The sequence below is a fragment of the Corythoichthys intestinalis genome, chromosome 5 (assembly GCF_030265065.1).
Source record: "Corythoichthys intestinalis isolate RoL2023-P3 chromosome 5, ASM3026506v1, whole genome shotgun sequence".
Taxonomy (NCBI): Eukaryota; Metazoa; Chordata; class Actinopteri; order Syngnathiformes; family Syngnathidae; genus Corythoichthys; species Corythoichthys intestinalis.
The window spans coordinates 1,372,411-1,399,646 of record NC_080399.1 but is presented as its reverse complement, the minus strand read 5'-3'; the positions used below and the strand labels follow the sequence as shown (position 1 = coordinate 1,399,646).

General features: G+C 35.2%; 1 protein-coding gene across 2 annotated transcripts; it reads right to left on the bottom strand.

Moving 5' to 3' along the window:
* Nucleotides 1–5,375: 5,375 nt before the first annotated feature.
* On the bottom strand, nucleotides 5,376–26,112 carry th (tyrosine hydroxylase). Of its 2 annotated transcripts, XM_057836534.1 has the most exons (13): nucleotides 25,600–26,112; nucleotides 25,237–25,440; nucleotides 22,689–22,863; nucleotides 13,431–13,519; nucleotides 13,274–13,341; nucleotides 13,155–13,205; nucleotides 11,311–11,456; nucleotides 11,113–11,248; nucleotides 10,962–11,031; nucleotides 9,486–9,542; nucleotides 9,330–9,425; nucleotides 8,952–9,085; nucleotides 5,376–6,298 (listed from the first exon to the last, which is right to left on the bottom strand). In XM_057836534.1, the coding sequence occupies exons 1-13, from the start codon at nucleotides 25,681–25,683 to the stop codon at nucleotides 6,139–6,141; spliced, it is 1,470 nt and encodes a 489-aa protein (XP_057692517.1). In that variant the 5' UTR covers nucleotides 25,684–26,112; the 3' UTR covers nucleotides 5,376–6,138. The 2 variants fall into 2 exon arrangements, with proteins under 2 accessions (XP_057692517.1, XP_057692516.1); XM_057836533.1 differs by having other exon boundaries at nucleotides 25,237–26,112.
* Nucleotides 26,113–27,236: the final 1,124 nt, after the last annotated feature.

Here is a 27,236-nt window from a genome sequence, read left to right as displayed (position 1 = left end):
CGTGTCATGCCGTCACGGTGTATTTTTTTTTTTTTTTTTTCTTTCTTTCATCGGCAAGTCATAATAATGACGTTAAACAATAAGGATGTGATGGTCCCAAAGGAGCGGCGGCCTGAAATACTGCTTAACATCGCCATCCTGTGGTTAAATGTTGAAATACTTGCATTTTTGTGGCGTTCGGTTATTAAAAACTCGCTTTAGTATTGTCAGTAGTTGTTAGTTTGTACTGCCAAAAGATTGTCGCATTAAGAATTTAATTACAGTGAGTGTCATTAGATTTTTGTTTGACTTTTTGTTTATATGACCTTGTCTTTTCATTCAATTTTGGTTTTTTTTATTTCTATTTGCTGTTTTAATTGTGTTTTAACTTTCTTGATGATTTAATGTAATTTTTATGTATTGTTTTGAAATTTTTACGTGTTGTAAACTTGAATTGTGTTGTACAAATAAATTAGCCTTGGCCTTGTATTGCCCCAAAATGAAATAAAATCAGAATGCTTTTTTGATATATTTAAAAAAAAAAAAAAAAAAAAAAACTAAAAATAAATGTAAAAATATATATATTTCATTAAAATAAAATAGTAATAATAATTTAAAAAAATATATATATATATATATAGAATATAGTGCTAATAATAATCATGTAAACTATAAGAACATTTAATACAATTTACAAAATAAAATAAAATATGTTTTATAAATACAATAAAAATGATAATTGATAAATAAAATTTAGGGCTGTCAAACAATTAAAATTTGTAATCGAGTTAATTACAGCTTAAAAATTATGGCGTATGGTCTGACCCCCCACCTCTTCAATCTCTGCAGCAATGCTGACAGGACTCATGTAATGAGTCACATGACATTTTGTAGGGAAAATGACAAGCAGTACTCAGTTTGGACATTTAGGAATGTACGTTTTTTTTTTTCAAAGGGGTGTACTCACTTTTGTTGCCAGGGGTTTAGATATTAATTAGGGCTGTCAAACGATTAAAATTATTAATCGAGTTAATTACAGCTTAAAAATTAATCAATCGTAATTAATCGCAATTCAACCCATCTATAAAATATGCCATATTTTTCAGTAAATTATTGTTGGAATGGAAAGATAAGACACAAGCCGGATATATACATTCAACATATGGTACATAAGTACTGTATTTGTTTATTATAACAATAAATCAACAAGATGGAATTAACATTATTAACATTCTCTTAAAGTGATCCATGGAAAGAAAGACTTGTAGTTCGTAAAAGATAATTTTTAATACAAGTTATAGAAATTGTATATTAAAACCCCTCTTTATGTTTTTGTTTTATTAAAATTTGTAAAATTTTCAATCAAAAAATAAACTACTAGCTCGCCATTGTTGATGTCAATAATTACACCATGCTCACTCATGGTACTAACCCATAAAATCAGTTGGACCCAAGCGCCAGCAGAGGGCGCCAAATGCCAAAAAACAAGTAACAAGCGGGCATTACATTGTATTGTCATTTTAATCTGTTTGAGCGGGGCATGTGCGTTAATTGCGTCAAATATTTTAAATGAGGATTAATTAGAAAAATTAATTACCGCCCGTTAACGCGATAATTTTGACAGCGCTAATGAAATTTAAGTATAAATAAAAAATAAGGAAATACAATTTGATGATTTTAATCTAATCTTTAATCTCTAATCTTTTTAAAATAATTTTATTTTAATCTAATTTTTAATCTGATCTCTGATCTTAAAAACAAAAACATTTTTCATTTTAGTGAGTGTGAATTGTTAGTTTGTACTGCCAAAAGATTGTCCCATAAGAAAATGTGTATTTTATTATATTTTGACATTCTTTCTTAATATTAATAGTTGTTTGTATTTCCCAAAATTGTCATAATTAACTTTAATTTTCATTGCAGTGTGTGTGAGCAGTTGTTAGTTTGTCCTGCCTGACAAAAGATTATCCCTGAAGAAGTATAATTTCATTATGTTTAATTTGACATCATATTTATTGCAAATAGTTGTTAGTGTTGTCAAAAATTGTCTTTTTTTTTTTCATTTTAGTTTTTATTCCAGTCAGTGTCAATATTTATTTGTACCGTCCAAAGATTGTCACTTTTTTTTTTTCTATTCATCTGTTTTCTGAATGTATACAAGTATTCATTTTAATTAGGGCCCGAGCACCAACACGTGCGAAGGCCCTATTGTTCTTCAAATGATTATTATTATTAGGGCCCGAGCACTAAGCGTGCGAACCTCGCCACAATTTGCACAAACATACTGCTTCACGGAAATTTCGATAATTTGGCAACGTTGTGAAAAAATGTCAAAAAATGGCTCAGTGGCGCCCCCTGGAATTTTTTAAAAAGGCCTCTCCATTTAGGTTTTTTCAACGTAGAGCGATGAAATTTGGGGAGATGATACCTTGTGCAAAAATGCTTCAAAAAGTCTCTTGCACCCATATTCCAAACCCAACAAGAAATCGGGTATTTTGGATTGAATGTTGAAGAACATGCCATTTTTGTCGAAAACCAGGGTGCACGTTTGAGACCATTGCACCGAGGCAGTTAGTTGGATCCTCCTCAAAATTGGTAAGACTCTTCATGAGACATATGAGATGTTAAGTTATCAAAATGGTGAGTTTTCATTCACGAGCCTGACCTTAGCGGAGTACCAAAGTCTGCTTATTTGCAGATTAGGGTTAGGGTTTTGGGTTAGGGCTTCTTCAGGGCAAATGAAAATGCCCAATTTGAAGTTCTGAACATGCTTAAAAACACCAAAAATTTGCACATATCAAAATGGTGAGTTTTCATTCACTGGCCTGACCTGTGCGGGGTACCAAAGTTGGGCGTTTTTTTTTTTTTTTGTGTGTGTGTGTTTAGGGTGAGGGTTTAGGGTTAGGGCTTCTTCATGGCAAATGAAAATGGCCAATATTTATTATTATTATTATTATTATTATTAGGATTGTCAAAATTATCGCGTTAACGGGCGGTAATTAATTTTTAAAATTAATAACGTTAATATATTTGACGCAATTAACGCACAAATGCCCTGCTCAAACAGATTAAAATGAGAGCACAGTGAAATGTGTACTTGTTGTGTTTTTCCGAGTTTTGTCGCCCTCTGCTGGCGCTTGGGTGCGACTGATTTTATAGGCTTCAGCACCCATGAGCATAATTATTGACATCAACAATGGCGGGCTACTACCGTATTTTTCGGACTACAAGTCGCTCCTGAGTATAAGTCGATCCAGCCATAAAATGCCCAACGAAGAGGAAAAAAACATATACAAGTCGCACCGGAGTATAAGTCGAATTTTTGGGGGAAATTTACTTGATAAAATCCAACACATAGAACAGACATGTCATCTTGAAAGGCAATTTAATATAAAAATACAATAGAGAACAACATGCTAAATAAATATACAGTGTACAGTGCATGAACAACAAAATGTGAATATACTTTCCTACGCTACGGCTCGGTCCTGGCTATACAGCGAACTCCCAAAAGACAATGCTGGACGTTCGTATAATTTGCTGAATCAATTTGGTCCTCGATAGAAAACAGGTTCACATCAACGTAAATAAACAAGAGTTACTTCTGTAACTAGGGTTCTATTTCATTCCTCCTGACCGCCAGAGGGCGGTGCTTAGCACCTGGATATCTACATGTGCGCAGCACAAAGGTCGAGAATAAAATGACAACAAAGTCACGCCGGTGGGCGTGACCTGGGTGACGTCACAGACCAGTATAAGGCACACGCTCACCCAGCAATAGTTCCTTTTCGGAATGTACTCGCAAGGAGTCTGAGTGACAGGAAACGCGTGTGCCTTATACTGGTCTGTGACGTCACCCAGGTCACGCCCACTGGCGTGACTTTGTTGTCATTTTATTCTCGACCTTTGTGCTGCGCACACCTAGATATCCAGGTGCTAAGCACCGCCCTCTGGTGGTCAGGAGGAATGAAATAGAATGATAATTAGGTACTATTAGTAATAAGTAACAGGTTAGCATGCGTTCGCTATCATTAGCACATCGTTCAAACAGCCACACAACTGGCTCTAAGTGTCCGATCGCAGGTGGAAAACACACAACAACAACAGAAAAGATGATACACGCAGGCGTTGCCTCTGTAGAGATGATTTCAAAGCATAAACAATGAAAGTAGGTTCGCATCCGTCTCTTCTCTCTAGCTAACTCGCCCACTCGCTCACTCAGAGCTACGTAGCTGTCCGTCTTCTTCTGGCGTGTCACGTAAACAAGTGCGAGTGCGCCCTCACGTGCGCGTGAAAGCGCCACAAACTAAATGCATCCATTTCAAGATAAAAAAGTCAATAACACAATTGAACATACACTGCCAAAGGCAGAACGCGAACGTGGCCATAGCTATAAAGAGTTATTCAGATAACTATAGCATAACAACATGCTAACAACTTTACAAAACCATCAGTGTCACTGCAAAACACCAAAATAACATGTGAAATTATATCATAATGTGTTAATAATTCCACACATAAGTCGCTCCTGAGTATAAGTCGCACCCCCAGCCAAAATATGAAAAAAACCGCGACTTATAGTCCGAAAAATACGGTAGTTTATTTTTTGATTGAAAATTTTACAAATTTTATTAAGAGTGGTTTTAATATAAAATTTCTATAACTTGTACTAACATTTATCTTTTAGGAACTACAAGTCTTTCTATCCATGGATCGCTTTAACAGAATGTTAATACTGGTAATGCCATCTTGTTGATTTATTGTTATAATAAACAAATACAGTACTTATGTACCGTATGTTGAATGTATATATCCATCTTATGTCTTATCTTTCCATTCCAGCAATAATTTACTGAAAAATATGGCATATTTTATAGATGGTTTGAATTGCGATTAATTAGGATTAATTCATTTTTAAGCTGTAATTAACTCGATTAAATTTTTTAATCGTTTGACACCCCTAATTATTATTATTAGGTGGTTGTTATGTCTTATTTCCTTGTATTATTCTTTTTTCATGGCAAATGAAAAGGACCCTTGCTTTTTTGACATTACGTCGAAGAGTAGGCCAAATGGATTTAGCATCCCCCCCCAAAAAAATCACCGAAAAGCAATTGGAGAAATCGATACGCTCCCCCTCAGGCCCATTGGGTCCTGCTTGCAGGGCTAGTTTCATTTTATAATTCATTGCTGTGAGAATCAAGACTGTCACATAAGATTTTTTTTTTTTTTAACTATTATTATTTTAATTGATGTATTAGATATTGGTGTTCGGATGGCTAAGATTTTTGTTTTTAGATTTGGATGTATTAATTAATCTTCACTGGCTGTTAAATTACACTTATCAAACATATAACTGACACCAATATTTGCACAGTACATTTGTGCTCTGCCAAAAACCTCTCCTAGCATGAAAAAAAAATGACCCCATTCATCCCAGATAGGTGTGCTTTTCATTTTTAATCAAGCAACAACCAACAGCTCCTCAGATGAGCGCTCATTTAATTCCATTTTTTGTGAATGATGCGTGGAAACAGCAACATAAATAGGAAAATCACATGAAATAATAACAGGCAAAATACTTCACTCCCATCCAGCATTTGACAGACAGTACGTACATTGATATGAATATATATACTGTACAAGCTCCATTTGCAGATGTATCATCGGATGATTCAACCATATAACATACTCTCTTTTATATACATATCTTTCATTTTGACTTCATGTTTCCTTATTTTGAACTATTTGTCACACATCAAATCGATTCGTTGGACATAAACTGGAAAATCAACAGGATGTGAGCCAAAATCAACAGAAAGTGACCCGTAAATACCCTCGAATTGACAAGAAGTTACCCAGAATGAACAGGAAGTGACCCCAAAGTGACCCGCAAACGCCCCCAAACTTAACAAGAAGTGGCCCTTCCCAAAATGAAAATATAGTCACCCAAAATGAATTGGAATTGATTCATAAATGCCCCCAAATGAACCTAATGTAACCCCAAATCAAGTGACCCGTAAATGCCTCAAAATGAACAGGAAGTGACTGAAAATCAACAGGGTGTCTCCTAGAATATTTTTTTTAGATGCCGTACAATTGGACGTCCGGTATGGCAAATGGCAGCGAACGAGTGAAATATAACGGAAGGTTTAGTTTTCAGGCCAAAACGTTGAGGGCGTCGGTCAGCATCTTCAGCTCGTCCTTGAGTCTTTCCAGGCCTCCTTGAATCTTCAAGGGGTTGTCCAGGACCTCGATGCTGCACGTGTACGGGTCAAAGTGGACGGAGAAGGGTCGGCGGATCCCTGCCATGAACGTCCTGGTGGAGGCACATGCACGGGTGGGAAAAAAAAAAAAAAAAAATCACAAATGCTTCAATGCCAAACTATCATTTTTAACCAAAATTTACTATCAATTGAACATTTTCTTTTTTTTTTTCATGCAGTGAAAGAACATTAAAGTGATTCAATTTTACTATGGGGGATAAAACAGTACTTTTGCCAAAATAATAGTGTAAAATTCAAGGGTTACAGAATTCTTTTCTTTTGAAATTCATGTCTGATGTCATTATGAAGTCAATGTATTTAGATTTTTTAAAAAAAATTTTATATGACAGTGAAAAATATTGTTGAAAGGACTGATTTTCAATGCATTTCATTATATCATCCTATCATATTAATAAATATACCAAATATATACAGTATATAAATTATAAATGATACCATAATTTAGCGACCCTCGTGAGGATAAGCGGCATGGAAAATGAACGATTGAATATAATAATTTTTAAATGTATATAAAATGTTTTATACAAAAATGTATAGATATAAATAAAAACATAAAATATTATGCTAAAATTGCAATGCTGTACACATAAATGCATGATTTTTAATAAAAATACTAATAGATAATATAAGAAATTAAATATATATATTAATAGAGTCCATGGAAAATACATAAATATATAACAAAAAACATTCCAAAATTGCAAAATATATGTATTATACAATAGATATAAAATATATAAATATATATTTAAAAAAATATATATATATATATATATATATTCTAAAATTACAAAATGTACATATGTTATACAGTACATATAATTATATAATTTTTTAAAATAATATGTTATATATGTAAATGTATTAATATAACAATTAAAATATATATATTCATACTAGGGCTGTCAAACGATTAAAATTTTCAATCGAGTTAATCACAGCTTAAAAATGAATTCATCGTAATTAATCGCAATTCAAACCATCTCTAAAATATGCCATATTTTTCTATAAATTATTGTTGGAATGGAAAGACACAAGACACAAGATGGATATATACATTCAACATATGGTACATAAGTACTGTATTTGTTTATTATAACAATAAATCAACAGGATGGCATTAACATTAACATTCTGTTAAAGCGATCCATGGATAGAAAGACTTGTAGTTGTTAAAAGATAAGTGTTAGTACAAGTTATAGAAATTTTATATTAAAACCCCCTTAATGTTTTCGTTTTGATAAATTTGTAAAAATTTCAATCAAAAAATAAACTAGTAGCTCGCCATTGGTGATGTCAATAATTACATTACATTATGGTGCTTAAACCCATAAATTCACTCGCACCAAAGCGCCAGCAGAGGGAGACAAAAAACACAAGTATCAAGTGGACATGAAACTGTTCTGTCATTTTAATCTGTTTGAGCGGGGCATGTGCGTTAATTGCGTCAAATATTTTAACGTGATTAATTTAAAAAATTAATAACCGGCTGTTAACGCGATAATTTTGACAGCCCTAATACATACATATACACGCTGTAATTTTAGAATTTATATATACATATATATATATATTAACATATATATATATATATGTGCGTGTGTGTGTGTGTATATATGTATATATATATATATATATATATATATATATATATATATATATATATATATATATATATATATATATATATATATATATATATATATATATATATATATACATATTATACCACACATATAATTATTAGGGCTGTCAAATGATTAAAATTTTTAGTTGCGTTAATTACAGCTTAAAAATGAATTAATCGTAATTAATCGCAATTCAAACCATCTCTAAAATATGCCATATTTTTGTGTAAATTATTGTTGGAATGGAAAGATAAGACACAAGACAGATATATACATTCAACATAAGTACTGTATTTGTTTATCATAACAATAAATCAACAAGATGGCATTATTAACATTCTCTTAAAGCGATCCATGGATAGAAAGACATGTAGTTCTTAAAAGATAAATGTTAGTACAAGTTATAGAAATTATATTTTAAAACCCCTCTTAATGTTTTCGTTTTAATAAAATTTGTAAACTTTTCAGTCATAAAATAAACTAGTAGCCCGCCACTGTTGATGTCAATAATTACCCACACAATGCTCATGGGTGTTGAAGCCTATAAAATCAGTCGCGCCCAAGCGCCAGCAGAGGGCGGCAAAACTCCATAAAACACAATTAACAAGTGGGCATTTCACTGTACTGTCTGAGCGGGGCATGTGCGTTAATTGCGTCAAATATTTTAACGTGATTAATTTTTTAAAAAATTTAATTACCGCCCGTTAACGCGATAATTTTGACAGCCCTAATAATTATGTAATCTTTTGAAACATGTACAAATGTTATATACATAAATGTATTAATATGAATAAAAATAGTTCAATATATTCTAAACTTACAAAATATATATATATTTTAATAGAGTACAAAGAAAGCATATAAATATATAATCAAATATATTTGAAAATTACAAAATATATATATTATACAGTCCATAAAAAGTATATAAACAAAACAAAAATATATAATATATTCTTAATTTACAAAACCATATAAATTAATGAATTAATATCCTTTTTTCAATTTACAATACGACTGATTTTTTTCCTTTTTCACAGTCTATGGGTTTTTTTACCTGAATTTCTCCTTAGCGTCGGCAAAACTCTCGGAAACAAAGTAGACGGGCTGGTAGGTCTGGTCTTGGTAGGGCTGCACCGCCGCCGCTTCCGGGTCAAACTCCCTGGTCTCGGGTTCGTCGGAGAGCGAGTGCTGCACGTGCGGATGGAAAATTAAAACGTCATTTAAATACGAGGAACTAAAAAAGAAAAAATCCATTCTTGATAAATAACCCAGTCCTGCTGATTTGAGTGTTAATTGATTCCTATTGAGTTTAGGTTATTTCCTGTTGATTTTAGTGACCTTAAAATGCATTCCAGTTTTAATGATTTAATGACTCGATGAAGTATTTATTTCAAGAAATATATTTCATTTTGGGGGCTCTATGACAACCTACCAGGAGTTCTCCGTAAGAAGAAAGCAGGCCGGCGCCGTAGGCTCTCACTTCGCCATTTTGTTTGCATAAACCGTACTCCACGGTGAACCAGTAGAGCTGACGGATTCAAATGAATAAGACGTTTGCAATGACAACATTTTACATTTGGAGTCTTACTGTGGAGAGTTTCTCAATATCCTCTTCTGAAGCTCCCAGTGATGCCAAGCCAAGACTCTGGAGAAAAAGAAACCACAATTTCTTCATCTTTGACGGTGACAGACGTCCAATCCGTTTGGACTGGTTGGACGGATTGGGCGTTTCATGTTTTATGATAATAATATCATTTTATTTCATTGATTTGAAAAAGGAAAATTACTCAAACGAAAAAGTAATGAAAGTAAATATCCTCTTTTTTATATTTATATTTTTTGAAAAACAAAAATCTGTAACATTTCCTTCTATTTATTTATATTTTTAAAAATGTATTTTACTTTATGAATTGAGAGATTTTTTTAATAAAAAGGAAAGCTGTAAATAATATTTTTTCTATACTTAAAAATGACACAAAATTTATAAATAACCTAATATAAATATGTAAAAACTATTCGAATTATATCATTTTTAAAATTCTATTTAATTGTTTCTATTGTTTCTAATATATATATATACAACCAAAAATAAAATCTATATTTTATAAATAATATTTTCCTAAATCTAAATTTTTTGAAATCAAAAAATAAAAACAAAAACTAACAATTACAGCAAAAATACAAATTGTAAATATGCTTCCGTTTTAATTTTTAAATCATTCATCGATCATCAACAAAAACTTCATAATTAGAACATATTGTCCAATTTATTTAATTTAAAAAAAAATCGATATTCTCCGCTTCACTTAAGATAAAAAAAAAAAAAAATTGCAGCAAAAATAAAAACGATATTCTCCCATTTATTCAAAATTTTAATTCTTTTTGATAAAAAAAAGATAAAAAAAACAAATAAATAATAATTCGACAAAAAAAAAACCATAGGAAATATTCTCCAATTTATTGAATTAAAAATATATATATACATGTATATACATTGAATTAAAAAATATATATACATGTATATACATATATATAATTAGAGCAAAAAGGAAAACAGTAAATATTCTCCTATTTATTCATTTAATTTTTAAAATAATTTTTATTTAATAAAATAAAAATTTAAAACTAAAGCAAAAATAAAAAACAGTAAATATTCTCCTATTTATTCATTTCATTTTTAAAATAATTTGTATTTAAAAAAGAATAAATAAGCAAACATTTTAAACTAGAGCAAAAATAAAAACAGCAAATATTCTCCTATTTATTCATTTAATTTTAAAAAGAATTTTTATTTAAAAAAAGAATAAATAAACAAAACATTTAAACTAGCGCAAAAATAAAAAGAGTAAATTTTAAAAAATAATTTTTATTTAAAAAAGAATAAAAAAACAAAAATTTAAAACTAGAGCAAAAATAAAACCAGTAAATATTCTTGATATTTCTTTATATTTTTAATCTGTCAATTGCCATTGATGCCCAATCCATTTTGACTGTCAAAATGGATTGGACGTCTATCGCTGTCAATGGCAGTGAATATCGGTTGGTTTGTCTTGATTGGCCTTACCTGGGAAAACTGTGCAAAGGTGCGGTCGGCCAGCATTGGAACGTGGCCTAAAAGTTCGTGGATGCAGTCGCTGAAAAGAGAAAATGATTTTGAACAAATGTCCACAATTTCAAGTGAAAAGTAGAAATGAGGGGAAAAGATGTCTACTCACGGCTCCGGGGAATGCATGGGCGACGATCCGTGGCGGATGTACTGCGTGCACTGAAAGACCCGGAAGGCCAAACTGGCCAGGAAGTCCCGCGCCGAGAGGAGACCCGCCACCGGACGCAGCATAAAACCGGTGCGTTCTAAAACGGGCGCCGGCAGGTCAGGTACCGCTCGGGACGGGACGTTTCGACGTCTTTGGTACCTTTGAGGAAGCGGGACACGTCTTCCAGCTGAGGGATGTTGTCCGGACTGTAGCCGCAATGCTTTTCCAGGAGACGGAAGGACTCCAGGTATTCGCTGCAGGCATGGCTGCTGTACAAGTCCCGCAGTGTCAAGTAGACTTCTCTCCTGCCGAGGAAGCGGAGGATTAGAAAAATCCTTCATTTGTTCATCTCCTGCGCCAGTTGTCCTCTGTTGTCATCCATTTAGCATATCTCTGTTTTACCGTACTTTTTTTTAGAGTCACTACTTTCTTTCCTCTCTATGAATTTTGCGATTGTCTCATTCACTGCCATGTCATCGAGATGAGATGTTGTATCTAATCTGATCTAATCTCAAAAATTAAATCTATATCTAAAATCTAACATCTAAATTCAAAAATCTAAATCTGAAAGTTGAAATCTGAATCCGAAATCTTAAATCTGAATCCGAAATTTATAATTTTTCAAATCTCAAAAGCTAAATCTCCAAATTTGAACAATAAATCTGAAATCTCAAATTTAAATCTCAAATCTTATGTCAAAATCTTTAGTCTGAATTTGAAATCTTTAATCTTCAAGATTAAATCTTAAAATCTAAATCTGAAGTGTAAAACTGAAATTTAAATCTCAACCTTAAATCAAAATCTTGAATCTGAATTTGAAGTCTTTGATGTTCAATTAAAAAAATAAAAAATCTAAATCTTAAATCTGAAATTGAAATCAAATTTTTCAAATCTAAATCTTCAAATCTTAAACAAAAATTTGAACTATAAATCTGAAATCTAAATGTGAAACCTTATACCGGTCTTCCATCTAAATTTGAAATCTTACAGTGTTCAAATTTAAATCTTCAAATAGAAATCTGAAATCAAATCTAAATGTGTAATTAAAAACACATTTATATCAAAATCTTGACATTTTTAATCGTCAAATGAAAATTTTAAAATCTAAATCTCCAATCAAAATTGAATCTTAAATCAAAATCTAAATCCGATTTTATTTATATTAAAATCTTATATCTGATCTGGAAGTCTTTAATATTCAAATTAAATATTTAAAATCTAAATTTTAAATATGAATTTGAAATCTATTATTTATCCAAATTAAATCTTGAATCCTATTAGCTTCTTTGGAGTGTCCTATTTGCCCATTTTAACATGTGAACTGCTAGCGTATGATTATGTACTGTATTTGATGATGTGCGAATAAACTGAAACTGAATCAAAAATTGAACTATAAATCTATACCAAATTTTTTCATCCAAATTTTGAAATCTTTAATCTTCTGTTCAAAATTAAAATGAATTCTAATTAGAATCTATATCTAAAATCAAAATCTGAAGCATCAATCTTAAATCTAAAATCTAACTCTCAAATCTAAATTTGAAATCTTGTATCAAAATCTTTCACCTGAATTTGAAATCTTTCATCTTCAAATTTAAATCTTAAAATCGAAATCTGTGATCTGAAATCGAAATATGTCATCCAAAACTAAAATATAAATCATAATCATGAATCAAAATTTGAAATCTGAATTTGAAATGTTGAACCTTCAAATTAAAAGCAAAACAGTGTCTCTCCAGATATTATATAGTGTTTTGAAGCTAAACGTGACAAAATGCCGCTGTGTCGTTTTCCCGACTGCTTTTAGATCCGTTTTGCGTTTTCCCGACTGCTTTTAGATCCGTTTTGAAACTGGAGTTCAAACAAACAGGATCGACGACATTTCAACACAAAACCAATTTGTCGGAATGACAGCCCGCCCGCGCTAACGCGCAACTTCAGATAGCGTCGCCCGAGCGGAAAAGCGCGGAGCAAAATAGCCGTGAAAGACACATCAAACTCACCAAGTGGCAATCTCCGCTTCTGTGTATTCCACTCTGGGAATGGAATCGCCGCTGCCAAAAGAACAACAAAGGTTGACATGGTGGCTGAGGTCCATTTCAGAATGGCCGCCGTCTCTTACTGTCTGTATCCGAAGGCGATGTCGGCCACGGTTTTTCTCCTCTCTCTGTAGACGGGGTCCGTGAAGCCCTGTTTCGTGATTTTTGTTGTTGTTGTTAAGAACGACTATGACAACTAACGACGAGAATAATGGATTTGTCGAGCGAGGTCATACTCACGGGATGTTCGGGATCCAAGTCCGGGTCGTATTTGGTGATCAGATGGTGACATTTGTCCAAGTCGGAGATTTTCTTGGGAAACCAGTGAACTGGAAGAAAAAAGGGCAGATTCGGGACGGTAGGTAGGTAGGTAGATACTGTTGTGTAGATGTAGGTAGGTAGGTAGGTAGGTAGGTAGGTAGGTAGGTAGGTAGGTAGGTAGGTAGGTAGGTAGGTAGGTAGGTAGGTAGGTAGGTAGGTAGGTAGGTAGGTAGGTAGGTAGGTAGGTAGGTAGGTAAGGTTTGAGGGAGGGAGGTACAGAGATAAGTTGGTAGGTAAGGATTGTGGTAGGGTGATTGGGAGGGAGTGAAGAAGGGTAAGGGCGCAGTACGTTTGGTAGATACTGTAGTGTAGATGTAGGTAGGTAGGTAGGTAGGTAGGTAGGTAGGTAGGTAGGTAGGTAGGTAGGTAGGTAGGTAGGTAGGTAGGTAGGGATTGTGGGAGAGATTTTGAGAGGAAGGTTGGGAGAGGTCGGTCGTTAGGTAGGGAAGGAGGGCAGTAGGTAGGTAGGGAGGGAGGGTGGGAGGACGACAGCTAGAGAGCGAGGAAAGTATGTGGGTAGGGATTGTGGGAGGGAGGTAGGGAAGAAGGTTGCTAGGTAGGTAAGATTTGTGGGAGGGTGGTTGGGAGGGAGGGAAGGATGGGCGCAGTAGGTAGGTAGGTTGGTATGTAGGTAGGGCGGTAGATAGAGAGAGCGGAAAGTAGGTACAGTATGTAGGGATTGTGGGACCGGGGTAGGGAAGAAGGGTGGCAGGAAGGTAGGTAGGGAGGTAGGTAAGGAGATAGTGAAGGGAATAGCATCCTTTTCCATATTTACTATTTGACTGTTTGTATTACTCTAACACACCCAATATAAAACTGAATAGCACTTAAACCATAGATTAAGAATGCAAGGAGAATATATTTGGTATTATGAGTAGTTGGACTTGGAGTGGTTGGGATTTGCAGCGCCAAGACAACGGGCAAATGAGAGCATAACAGATACAGGATGCCTACTGACTACGCAAGCCCAACACGCGCATTATGCAGCTGACTAAGCGAGACTGACGCTGATGGCGCAAGACTTCTACAAGCCCACTGAAAGCTGCCATCAACTCTTCTGGTAACCAACAATGGACAGTCCAGAACAATGGAAGGACATCTTCCCCTCCCACAAGTAACATCTGATAACAGAGGAACCTGCGACTGAGAAGTGAACACTCAGCACTCACATGGCGCTGAGGATGGCAAAACCCTAAACTCTGGTTGCCCTGACAACAGTAACACCTAAATTCTCCTGTCCAGTCCACAACAGACAATAGCCTGTTAGTGGTCAGACTATACGCCGCACTCTACATCAAATTGGTGTGCATGGCTGTCACCCCAGGAGGAAGCCTCTTCTGAAGAAAGCCCGCCCGTCTCATCAGACCATAGGACATGGTTCCAGTAATCCATGTGCTTTGTTGACATGTCTTCAGCAAACTGTTTGCGGGCTTTCTTGTGTACCGTCTTCAGAAGAGCCTTCCTCCTGGGGTGACAGCCATGCACATCAATTTGATGTAGAGTGCGGCGTATGGTCTGACTCCCCACCTCTTCAATCTCTGCAGCAATGCTGACAGCACTCATGTAATGAGTCACATGACATTTTGTAGGGAAAATGACAAGCAGTACTCAGTTTGGACATTTAGGAATGTACGTTTTTTTTTTTCAAAGGGGTGTACTCACTTTTGTTGCCAGGGGATAGAAAGACTTGCAGTTCTTAAAAGATAAATGTTAGTACAAGTTATAGAAATTTTATATTAAAACCTCTCTTAATATTTTCGTTTTAATAAAATTTGTAAAATTTTCAATCAAAAAATAAACTAGTAGCTCGCCATTGTTGATGCTAATAATTACACAATGCTCAACCCATAAAAATCAGTCGCACCAAAGCGCCAGCGGAGGGAGACAAAAAACACAAGTAACAAGTGGACAAGACACTGCTGTCATTTTAATCTGTTTGAGCGGGGCATGTGCGGTAATTGCGTCAAATATTTTAGCGTGATTAATTAAGAAAATTAATTAACGCCCGTTAGCGCGATAATTTTGACAGCCCTAATATTAATGGCTGTATTTTAAGGGCAAAATAAATGAACTCTATTATCTAAGCTGCACACAGACTACTTTTCATTGTGGCAAAGTGTCATTTTGTCAGTGTTGTCCCAATGGGAAAACCCATTGGCAGTGTATCAAATACTTGTTCTCCCCACTGTATATATAAATATAAATACACACACAAAAATGAGGCTAAGATGTCTGATTGCCAAACTTTTGAAGAAGTGCAACCCAAATGATTTGCTCATCTTTTCAAGAGAAGGAAGTTCAAATAAATTGATGTAATAAAGCGGTTGCACAAGTGAAAGTTTCTCAGAATTGGGTTGCAACCTCTACCAGGGGTGAAAGTGGGTAGAATTTCTTGCCGGAACTCCCCGACGTGAAGGTCGCCAAGGAGCCAGAAATTTCTTTTTTTTTTTTTTTTTTTTTTTTTTTTTTTTAATTTGGGGGAGGGGCGGTCAAAACTACTGAAATGCAAAGAAAACTGTTTTGGTCAGTTATTTCTTTAACGCATACAAAAAGTGATTTTCATTCAAAATTGTATTTTTTCAATGATTTGCAAAATAGAATTGAACAAAAACCGCTATAGCCCCAACCTCAATCTCCTAATTTTTATTTTCCCTCATTTCCTCACATACTAAATGCCAAATCTCAATTTGAACTACTTAAGAACAAAGGATGTATGTTAAATAGGGGTGCATGATATCAATTTTTTGAAACCGATACCGATATCGATAACTTCCTGCTCCTCAAAGCCGATACAGATAATCGATAATAAATATTAGAGATGTCCCGATCGATTTGCATCGATCGGGTCCAATCACGTCATTTTCAAAGTATCAGAATCGGCAAAAAAATATCGGACATGCCTTTTTTTAAAGTATATACTGTATATTTTTTAATTAAATCATTTTCTAATTGTATTCAACGTTACAGACATCATATGTTACGGTAGGGGTATCAAATTTATCCTGATAACGGCCGTAATTAATTTTTAAAAAAATGTATCACGTTAAAATATTTCACGCAATTAATGAATGCGCTGCATGACCCACTCACGCATTGTTGCGCTCAATCTGTAATGGTGCCATTTTACCTATATAGAGAGCTAAAAGGCAGTGTAAAATGAGTACAGTGAATTTTGGCAGCCTTTGGAGCCTTGTTTTAAATGGCTAAAGCCTTACAATCCCTCTCCCTACGATTAGAAATATCGTGGGAAGCAATGTGGAGAGGCAAGGTAGCAATTGATCTTTTCCTTAACACCCTATGTTACTTCCCAACGCAGAGAAGATATATCAATTGGTGCCACTAAGCACAGTCATGGCTGCACTTCCCATCATGCATTTGGGCGGAACAGTTAAATGGCTACATTATCATTTACTGAATGCTCAACAAATACACTAGATGGAAATATTTAGTCACAATATACAAAGTCACATTTATCCTTTAAGAATTACAAGTCTTTCTATCCATGGATCCCTCTCACTGAAAGAATGTTAATAATATAAATGCCAACTTGAGGATTTCTTGTCATAATAAACAAATACAGTACTTATGTACTGTATGTTGAATGTATACATTCGTCCGAGTTTTATTCTTTTTTTTTTTTTTTTTTTTGCATTGCCAAAATGTGTATGATCGGGAAAAATTATCGGGAATGATTGAAATTGAATTGGGAGCAAAAAAAAAAAAAGCAATCAGATCGGGAAATATCGGGATCGGCAGATACTCAAACTAAAACAATCGGGATCGGATCGGGAGTAAAAAAACATGATCGGAACAACCCTGATAAATATATAATTTTTTAAATGTATAACCTGAGTTTTTGAACACCTGGAGGTTTAAAAAAATAGTGGTGGATTCAACATAGATTTGCCTTTGATCTCATCAGATTTTTCATAATGACATGAACAAAACAGTGCGTTTCACTTCTGCACTGCCCAACAGCCAGCTAAGAATGAATGCACTTCCATAAACCACAAGGCTTGGTCTTTTCTTGCTTTTATGGGAAGACACTCGTCTTAATATTGTGAAAGTACAAGAGAAAAATACACATATTTAATGCTCAATATACAACAAACTGCACAATCCACTTATATACACAACTATTATACTGTATGTATTAGGGTGACCAAGCGTCCTCTTTTGCCCAGACAAGTCCTACTTTCACGTAGTATCCTCGTGGTCCGGGCGGGTTTTATAAATTCATAAAAATGTCCGGTTTTTATGATTTTTCACGGAACCAATTTGAAGAGAATCCCTCCGGCCGCTGGGTGGCAGCGCCTGCCTACGATGACATGGCTCCTAGTGGTAGGGAGGGGAGGAGTTGTTCTTGTTTTTGTTGGCAGTTTACCCCTATCATGAGGCATTACCGCCATCTACTGGGTTGACGATTTGGCCACAACGCCTGAAGTTTTTTACGATAAATACTTATATAATGACAACTGTTGACTTCTGTCGGAGCTTTGACTGTAAAATCCCGTTTGGTGTCGGATCGTTGCGCTGCTAATGATTGTAAACTTTTATAGCTATGTTTGATTTTTGCCTCAGCTAGCTATCAGTACGCTAAACCGCGCTAGGCATTATGGGAAACGTAGTTTTTAACTGCTACGTTTGGAAACATGCTGGTTGAATTGTTTGTCAGTTTATTTCGGTTTTTGTTTGTGTGCAGTCTAGAACATTGAATGGGAATAACAATTTGTCAAGGACAATTGACGTGATAGTAATTTATAAAAATGTTTAGTTGGCGCATAGCCTACTGTGTCTATGTGTATTGACTGGACTACATTTTTATGGGTCTGCATTATATATTATATGTATATATATATATATAAACATATATATATACAGTACTGTGCAAAAGTTTTAGGCAGGTGTGAAAAAATGCTGTAAACTAAGAATGCTTTCAAAAATGGAAGTTTTAATAGTTTATTTTCATCAATTAACAAAATGCAGTGAATGAACAGAACAGAAGCATTTTGTAAATTGATAAAAATAAACAATCATTGTTTAAATTTGTGAAAGCATTCTTAGTTTACATCATTTTTTTCACACCAGCCTAAAACTTTTGCACAGTACTGTATATATATAAATTTTTTTATTTTTTTTTTCTAAGTCATTATTTATTTTTATTTTTTTTCAAACGGCATTTTTCCACCCAGAGTGAGGGGGCACACTTTAAAAATATTAAAGTGATATAGGCATCTTTGAGTAAACCAAGTAAAATTCAAGTATCTTGAGGCCGGGCTAAGTGTCCTCTTTTTTGGAAATCAAAATATGGTCACACTAGTATGTATAGCATAGCACACTAGCTTGAGCTACTAAAGCATTGGCTGGCTTCTATAACACAACTTATGAAGTTCTGTACATATGACCCTTTACCACAGAAGTAAACGTATTTTGCACAACCATATGAAATAGTAAACATAAAATACTTTATATATTTCCGAGGCGGAAACATAACAGAAAGCATTCACGACTGTCAATGCTACCGCTAGACACCGCAATGTGTAAGTGATTGAACCAAACTACTGTAACAAAAAATAGGTGCATTGAATTATTCTGACCAGCAGGTGGGAGCAATGCCCCGCAAATGGTCAACTGATTTCCCATACTATTATGTAAACTGCAAAGCCAGAACAGTATATATTATCGGTCCTATTATAAATGTTATTGGATTTATCGGGATGAAGTCATAATTCCTATTATCGGACCAATATTTATCGTGCACCAGTGATATTAAAATTGAAGATAATGTAAACATTTACTTTTTGTTGTGTTTTTTTAACCGCTCCTTGATGTCTGCGATTCCTGCATCCATCGCAAACCTTGTTAAAATTATCATGTTTCACCCATAAAATCCCCCAAAAATCCAGCTGTGGCCATTCACAGACGTTTTACATGAAGTTTTTGGATCGAAACAAGGTAAGTACGTGATAATATCTCGTTCAAGTCATGGCATCTGTAATTCTTCTCTCGCGTGCTCTCACCTCCAGATAGGGTTTTGCTGTTTAAGTTTTTTGTTTTTTTTTTTTTAAATGCCCTGCTGTTGAAAATGTTTCTTCCCCAGAAAATTGAGATTTTAAGCTTTCCAATGATGTATCACACATATGTATAGGACAATTTTGAGTTTGGCCAAATTGGGGGTCTCAGAGCGGAACTTCAAGTCACCTGAGTGTTTTCCGCCATATATGCTGGAAAACACAAACAAGGCTGAAAAAGCAGTTTCTGCTCTTGCACCCCTCTTTGAAATAAACTGCTGTACTTTAAGCCAAAAGAACTTGTATTTGATAGAACAATATGTCTATATGTTGCCATAGCAGATTCATGGCGCATTAAGCCCCCGAACAATTTTGAATTTGTCCGTTTTACCCCGGAAACCCCCGTTTACAGACGTCGCGCAACCACTTCTGTTTCAACCCAGCTATAAAAAAAGAAGGTAAGCAATTGTATTTATTTTTTGGAAATGAATGTCATTTTTAGCTTAGAATCATTAATTGATGTATAATATTTTGTTCAAAAAAAGAGCAACTTTAAAAAATTATTCACTCGCATACTTTAAACTTTTAAACAAATGATGTCACAATGAAAAAAACGGTGTCTGTAAATAAGTCACGAATATCTACCTCCAGGGCCGGCCCAGCCTATACGCAGACTATGCAGCTGCTTAGGGCCCCTGACCACTAGGGAGCCCCCAATCTGGCAATTGTTTAAATTATATTCTATTTTGTTTACTACAGTTTGCTTTATTTGACTTTTGTGAGTTTTGATACTTGATTACAAGCTTTAAAAAATAAAAGTTCTTCCTTAACTTCTTTATTTCCTCTTTTAGAAAAATGTTTGGTGCTACCTACTGTAAGTACTGACAATCATTTGGGGTGAGACGTTTTGAGTATACAGTGCAACAAAATCTGATTAATATACAAAATATGGATGTATGGGTTGGATTGCATGTATGGGTTTCACAGTACACTGCGACGAAATGGTGGGCCAAAAATACGGGCCCCTTTGCATTATTTTGTTTAGGGCCCCCAAATGGCCTGGGCCGGCCCTGTCTACCTCATAAGTACAGCTTATTTGTTTTGGTTTTTTTTGTTACTGTCACATTTTCCCCAATATTTTAGATGATAAATAATCGATACAAAGAAAAATTGAAAAAAAAAAAAAAGTTTAAAAGGGTAAATATATGAAAGAGAAAATCTCAACCACTCCTTGACGTCTGCGATTTCTGCATCGCGACCCTTGTCATATGACCATGTTTCACCCATAAAATCCCCCCGAAATCCAGCTGTGGCCATTCACAGCTGTGTCTTGACACTCAGTGATACATGGAATTTTTGGTTCGAAAAGAGGTAAGCACGCGATAATATCTCGCTAAAATCATGGCTTCTTTATTCATGCTCTCCAGGGCCGGATTATGGGGGGTCTGGGCCCCAGGGCCAGGAGTTTGCAATATAATTTATAATTTAGTTTAATATAAGAATGACTGCCCCCTACATGATACCGCCGGTATGCAGTGTTGCCAATTTAGCGACTTTGTCACTAGATTTAGCGACTTCTGGCCTACTCAGAGGACTAAAACCTCATCTAGCAATTTAGCAAGTTTTGAAGTGAGACTGGCGACTTAAAAAAAAAAAAAAAAAACTCTTTCTCTCGAGTGTCAAAAATATTTTCAATTTAACTTCAGATCTGCACTGCCACCAGAAGCTTATTTCACGGTTAAGCAGCACCGCACATTAGCCCCAATCTTGAAACTGTACCCCTCGAGATCAGTGACGTTATGACATCATAGTAACATTGTGACGTAATCTAGGGACATTTCAGAGAGCCACTTTTGGTGATTTGTTTTTGGCAACACTACCAGTATCGTGCATAGTGCTCAGATCGTACTGCTGCAAGTACGTGCGGTTGCGCACGTAAATTAACCATGTGCCCCAAATCGAGTACTTTCTCGGTGCACTGCAAAGCAGTGTACTGTAAAGCACTGCACTTGAGTCGCACTGTACGCAATTTGACTGGTTAGTACTGTCCCAAATCACACACTGCCACCCTCCGGGCCCCTGGGCGCCGGCCCCATTGGCCCGGTCCGTAATACGGCCATGATGCTCTCATGCTCTTGCCTCCAGTCAGGGTTTTGCTGTTTAATTTTTTTATTTTTTTTAATGCCCTCCTGTTCAAAATTTTTCTTCCACCAGAAAATGTAAATTTCAAGCTTTCCAATGATTTATCACACATGCATATCGAACAATTTTTACACATACACACACACACACACACGTATTCCATATACCCAAATTTTCGCACTATAAGGCACACCTGACTATAAGCCGCAGCCCACCAAATTTGGCACGAACACGGCATTTGTTCGTAGATAAGCTGCACTGGACTATAAGCCGCAGCTGTCCTCACTGTATCAGCGGTATCATACGACCGACTGTCATAAGACCAAATGAACCATCATTAAACTTTGAACCAATTAGTGCAAAGCTTTATTGCTTCAAGAACCTTCATTTGGCCATCACTGCTCCCTTGGTGGAGACATTCAACCTCTGCTGCCACCTGCTGTTGACATCCAACATGCCTCTTAGCATGCATTGCAGCGTTACAGATGTAAATAACAATCAAGAATCCTGTTCTGTGCTAAATATTTCTTCAGTTACTGTTCCAATTGTTTCATCAATTGCTCGTTATGGTATTTACTAACACTTTATTTGACAGCGGTGCCAAGACTGTCATTACACAATCATAATTATGATATGTCTCTGTCCTGAGCATTCATGTATGCTTATAACAGATGTCATTAAGTGTTATCCAGCAAATGATCTCACTTTTGAATGGATGCAAAACATCCAAGATGGACAAAAATTGAGTTAGTGACATAATTTGCCAAATGACACTTAATGACATAAGCATTCAGTAATGTCCCTGATAGTGTCATGTCATAATTTTGATGATCTTATGACAGTCTTATGACACCACTGTCAAATAAAGTGTTACATAGAAAAAAAATCAACAAATAAGCCGCACTGGACTATAAGCCACAGGTATCAAAATGAAGGAAAAAAGTAGCGGCTTATAGTCTGAAAATTACGGTATGTACTGTATAGCATGGCCGTCAATGACAATGGCAAGTGTTGAATGACTCACATTTGACTTCCTTGGTCGTCTTGACATCTTCTGCATTCCTCTTAATGGAACTGATGAGCGTGCTGACGTCGGAAAGATGCACCTCGCATCGCACAAAATACTCCAAATTCTGCAAGTTGTCCTTTTGCTTGCGGCTCGGCCGCGTCTCCAAATGATGGATTTTGGCTTCGAATGTCTGAAAGGCAACAAGAAACCAAATGACAACACATGAATAAAGGTTATTATTCTATAATTAAAATGATTATTTTTGTTCTTTTTGTTTTTTAAATACATTTCAGCCATCATTGCTTGTTGAAAAATATCAATTTTCCCCACAAAGTCACAAATATTGAGGTTGAAGGGGATTTTTTTTTCTTGCCGCGGGCCCCTCCCAGTTTAAATGAAATGGGCATCTATCACTGTCTAAAGTACGGAATACGTTAATTTCAGTCAAATTGGATTGGATATCTATTGCTGTCATTTGCAGCCATTGGGTAGATTATTCTTTATTATTATTTTTTAAAAATTATTTCAGTCATTAACTGAAAAAAAACCTAATTTTTCTCCCCAAAAATCCAAAATATTCTTACGTGATAATCTCAGGGGTTAAAGTTTTTTTGTTTGTTTGTTTGTTTGTTTGTTTGTTTTTTTATTCCAGCCATTAATGCTTGTGGAAAAAATCAATTTTGTTTTCCTCCATAAAATCCAAAATATTCAGGTGATCATTTGAAAATGTTATTCTAGCTGCCAATTCCTCCCAGTTTAAATGAATTGGACATCTATCCCCGTCCAAAATATGGAACTACTTTTTATGGGCAGCCATTGGATTAATAGATTTTTAAATTAGTTTTAGTCATTAGTTCTTCCCGCTAAAAATCCAAAATATTCTTGTGATTATTGTGATAATCTCAGGGGTTGAAGTCTATTTTTTCAGCCATCATTCCTAGTAGAAAAACCGTCCATCTTTACCCATAAAATCCAAAATATTCAGGTGATCACTGTGAACATTGATAAATGTTATCCTAGCTGCCAACCACCTCCCAATTTAAATGAATTGGATGTCCATCAACATCCAATTTATGGAACAAGTTAATCTCCTATCATTTTAGCCCTTCTAGTCAAATTGGATTGGACGTCTACTTTTTATGGGCAGCCATTGGATTAATATAGATTATCTAATTTTTAAATTAGTTTCAGTCATTAGCTGAAGAAAAACATTTTTCACCCCCAAAATATAAAAAAAAATCTTTTGATTATTGTGATAATCTCAGGGGTTGATGTTTGTTTGTTTGTTTGTTTGTTTTTTTGTTTTTTTAATCTCAGCTATCATTGCATGTTAAAAAAACAACAACATCCATTTTGTTTCCCTCCATAAAATCCCAAATATTCAGGTGATCATGTGATCATTTATAAATGTTATTCTAGCTGCCAACCCCTCCCAGTTTAAATAAATTGGATGTTTATCCCTGTTCAAAATATGGAGCAAAGTAATCTCTTATCATTTTAGACCATTTTCAGTCAAATTGGATTAGACGTCTAATTTTTATAGGCAGCCAATGGGTTAATATATAGATTATTATTTGATTTTTAAATTAATTTCAGTCATTATTTGAAGAAAAGCATCATCCCCCCCCCCCCCCCCCCCCCCAAGAAAAATCCAAAATATGCTTGTGATACTCTCAGGGGTTGAAGTTCATTTTTAATTTCAGCTATTATTGTTTGTAGAAAAACATCCATTTTGTTTCCCTCCATAAAATCCATAATATTTAGATCATATGGTCATTTATAAATGTTATTCATGTTGTCAACCCCTCCCAGTTTATAAGTGAATTGGACGTCTATTCCCATCCAAAATTATCTACTATAATTTTAGCCAATTTCCATTAAAATGGATTGGACGTCTGTCACATCAATGGTAGCTAATGACTCAATGACATATAATCCCCTTCTGAAATTAACGGTTACAAATTGCCAGTGAATATAAAAATATTAAAAATTGTTTATATCCCACTTTATATAATTATTTATCAAATACCACCAACACGAAATGGCCGACAAATGATACCGCACATCCAAATAATTTGAACTGGAAGTACATGCCTATCTTTCAGTGCCATTGATAGCGCCCATGCAATTCATTTTGACTGAGAGGGTGAAAACCAACTGGACGTCTAGCGCCGTCAATGGCAGCCAATGCGTTATAGCCGATAAAAACGTATGATGCTTGTTGACATGTTTCCAAAGTTTGAGTGCTCTAGGTGTAAAAAGAGCAAAGTTACAGCGTGTTATTTTAAAATCTGCTATTTTTTTAAAGCGAGTCTGGTTGGTTTTTCACCTTTCCAATTCATTTTGACCGGGAAAAGGCGAAAGAACGATCATTCGCCCCTCCAAAGTCAAAATGAATTGGACGTCTATTACTGTCAATGGCAGCCAACATGTTGAAGCCGATTGAAGCGTAGGAAGCTTGTTGATGTGTTTCTGAAGTTTGAGTGTTATAAGTGTTAATACGTCAAAGTTACGGCGCGTTGTAGTAAAATCAGATATATTTTGAAGCGAGTCTGGTTCTTACCTCAAAGACTTTAAGCGTTCTGGACAGCAACTGCGTCTTGTTGCTGGCTAAAGTGAAGAAAAGGTTGACGAGGGCTCTTCCGTCGTCTTCTTCGAAAACGATCTGCTCGCTGGCTTCCGCCGCTTCTGCCGCAGCGGCTGCGGCTTCGCGCTCCTTGCGCGCGTCGTCAATCAAACTCCGCCGTCTTCCAGGGAAGCGTTGAGACTGGTAAAACGCACCAGAAATTTTCAATTGAAGGAAAAGGAAAAACTGAACAGTTTTTTGTGCAATAACAGCACACGCAGTATTATTTTGAAATATTTCCCCCCTTTTTAAAAAGTCATATTTTGGTGGATAAGTGGCAAAAAGTTTGCCGTATCCTACCGTGATGGAGTCCGAGCGTTCTAATTCCGAGCCGGCTCTGCGGATGCTCTTGGAAGAGGACGTGGAGCTGCTTGAAAGTGGCATTTTCCTCTTCGAAGCGTCTTTTTTCCCCAAGTGCAAAAGAGAGATGGGAGAGCAGGTAGATGCGCCTTTGCGTTTTGGGTGGAAAATGCAGGCTTCCTTCTTTTTATACGATCGTCTCCTGGTGGTTTCTGACGTCAAAGCATAGTCATTTCTATTCTAATCCATCAAGGCGCATCATCAGTTAGCAACTGAAATTGGCTACTTCTGTCTTTTATCACTCATTGTGTGGATACAGAACCTCCCGGCCCCGCCCTCTAATAAAATATCATACACACACACACACACACACACCTATATGCAGTGTGTCTACACAATGATATATCAATATACATATTCAAACATAAACACACATATATATACACATCCACACATATATATCTATACATACGTATACATATATGCACACACACATATGAACTGTATATACAAATACACAGACACATGCATACAAATATATACAGACACAAAAATATACATCAATACTCACTTACATATATATGGCGGAAAACACCGACACGACTGAAAAAGCAGTTTCTGCTCTTGCACCCCTCTTTAAAATAAACTGCTGTATTTTAAGCAAAAAGAACTGTTGTATTCGATAGAACAATACGCCTATATGCTGCCATAGCAGATTTATGGCGCATGAAGCCCCCGAACTACTTTTAATTTGTCCGTTTTACCCTGGTAACCCCTGTTTACAGACGTCGCGCAACCGCTTTTGTTTCAACCCAGCCATAAAACGAAGGTAATTAATTGTATTTATTATTCAAAATGTCTGCCATTTTTAGCTTAGAATCATTAATTGATGTTAAATATTTCATTTTTTTAAAAAAAGACTTTAAAAAATGATTCACTGGCATATTTTAAACTTTTAAACAAATGACGTCACAATGAAAAAAAAGGCGTCTGTAAAAAAGTCACGCATATCGACCTCATAATTATCGCTTAATTGTATTTTTTTTTTTTTTGTTACTGTCGATTTTCTCCGATATGTTAGATGATAAATAATCGATCCAAACAAAGAAAAATTGAAAAAAAAAATGTTTAAAAGGGTAAATATGTAAAAAGAAACTCTCGACCACTCTTTGATGTCTGTGATTTCTGCATCACGACCCTTGTTATATTACCAAGTTTCACCCATAAAATCCCCAAAAAATCCAGCTGTGTCTTGACACTCAGCAATACACGACACATGGCGTTTTTGGATCGAAACGAGATAAGTCCGTGATAATATCTTGTTAAAGTCGTGGCGTCTTTAATTCTGCTCTCGTGTGCTTTCACCTCCAGATAGGGTTTCGCTGTTTAATTTATTTGATCTTTTTTAAATGCCCTCCTGTTCAAAATTTTTCTTACCCCTGAAAATGTAGATTTTAAGCTTTCCAATGACACATGAATGCCAGACAATTTTGAAAGTTGGCCAAATTGGGGGTCTCAGAGCGGAACGTCAAGTCACCTGAGTGTTTCCCGCCATATATATTGAAGTTCTGCTCTGAGACTCCCAATTTGGCCAAATTTCAAAATTGTCCTATATGCATGTGTGATACATCATTGGA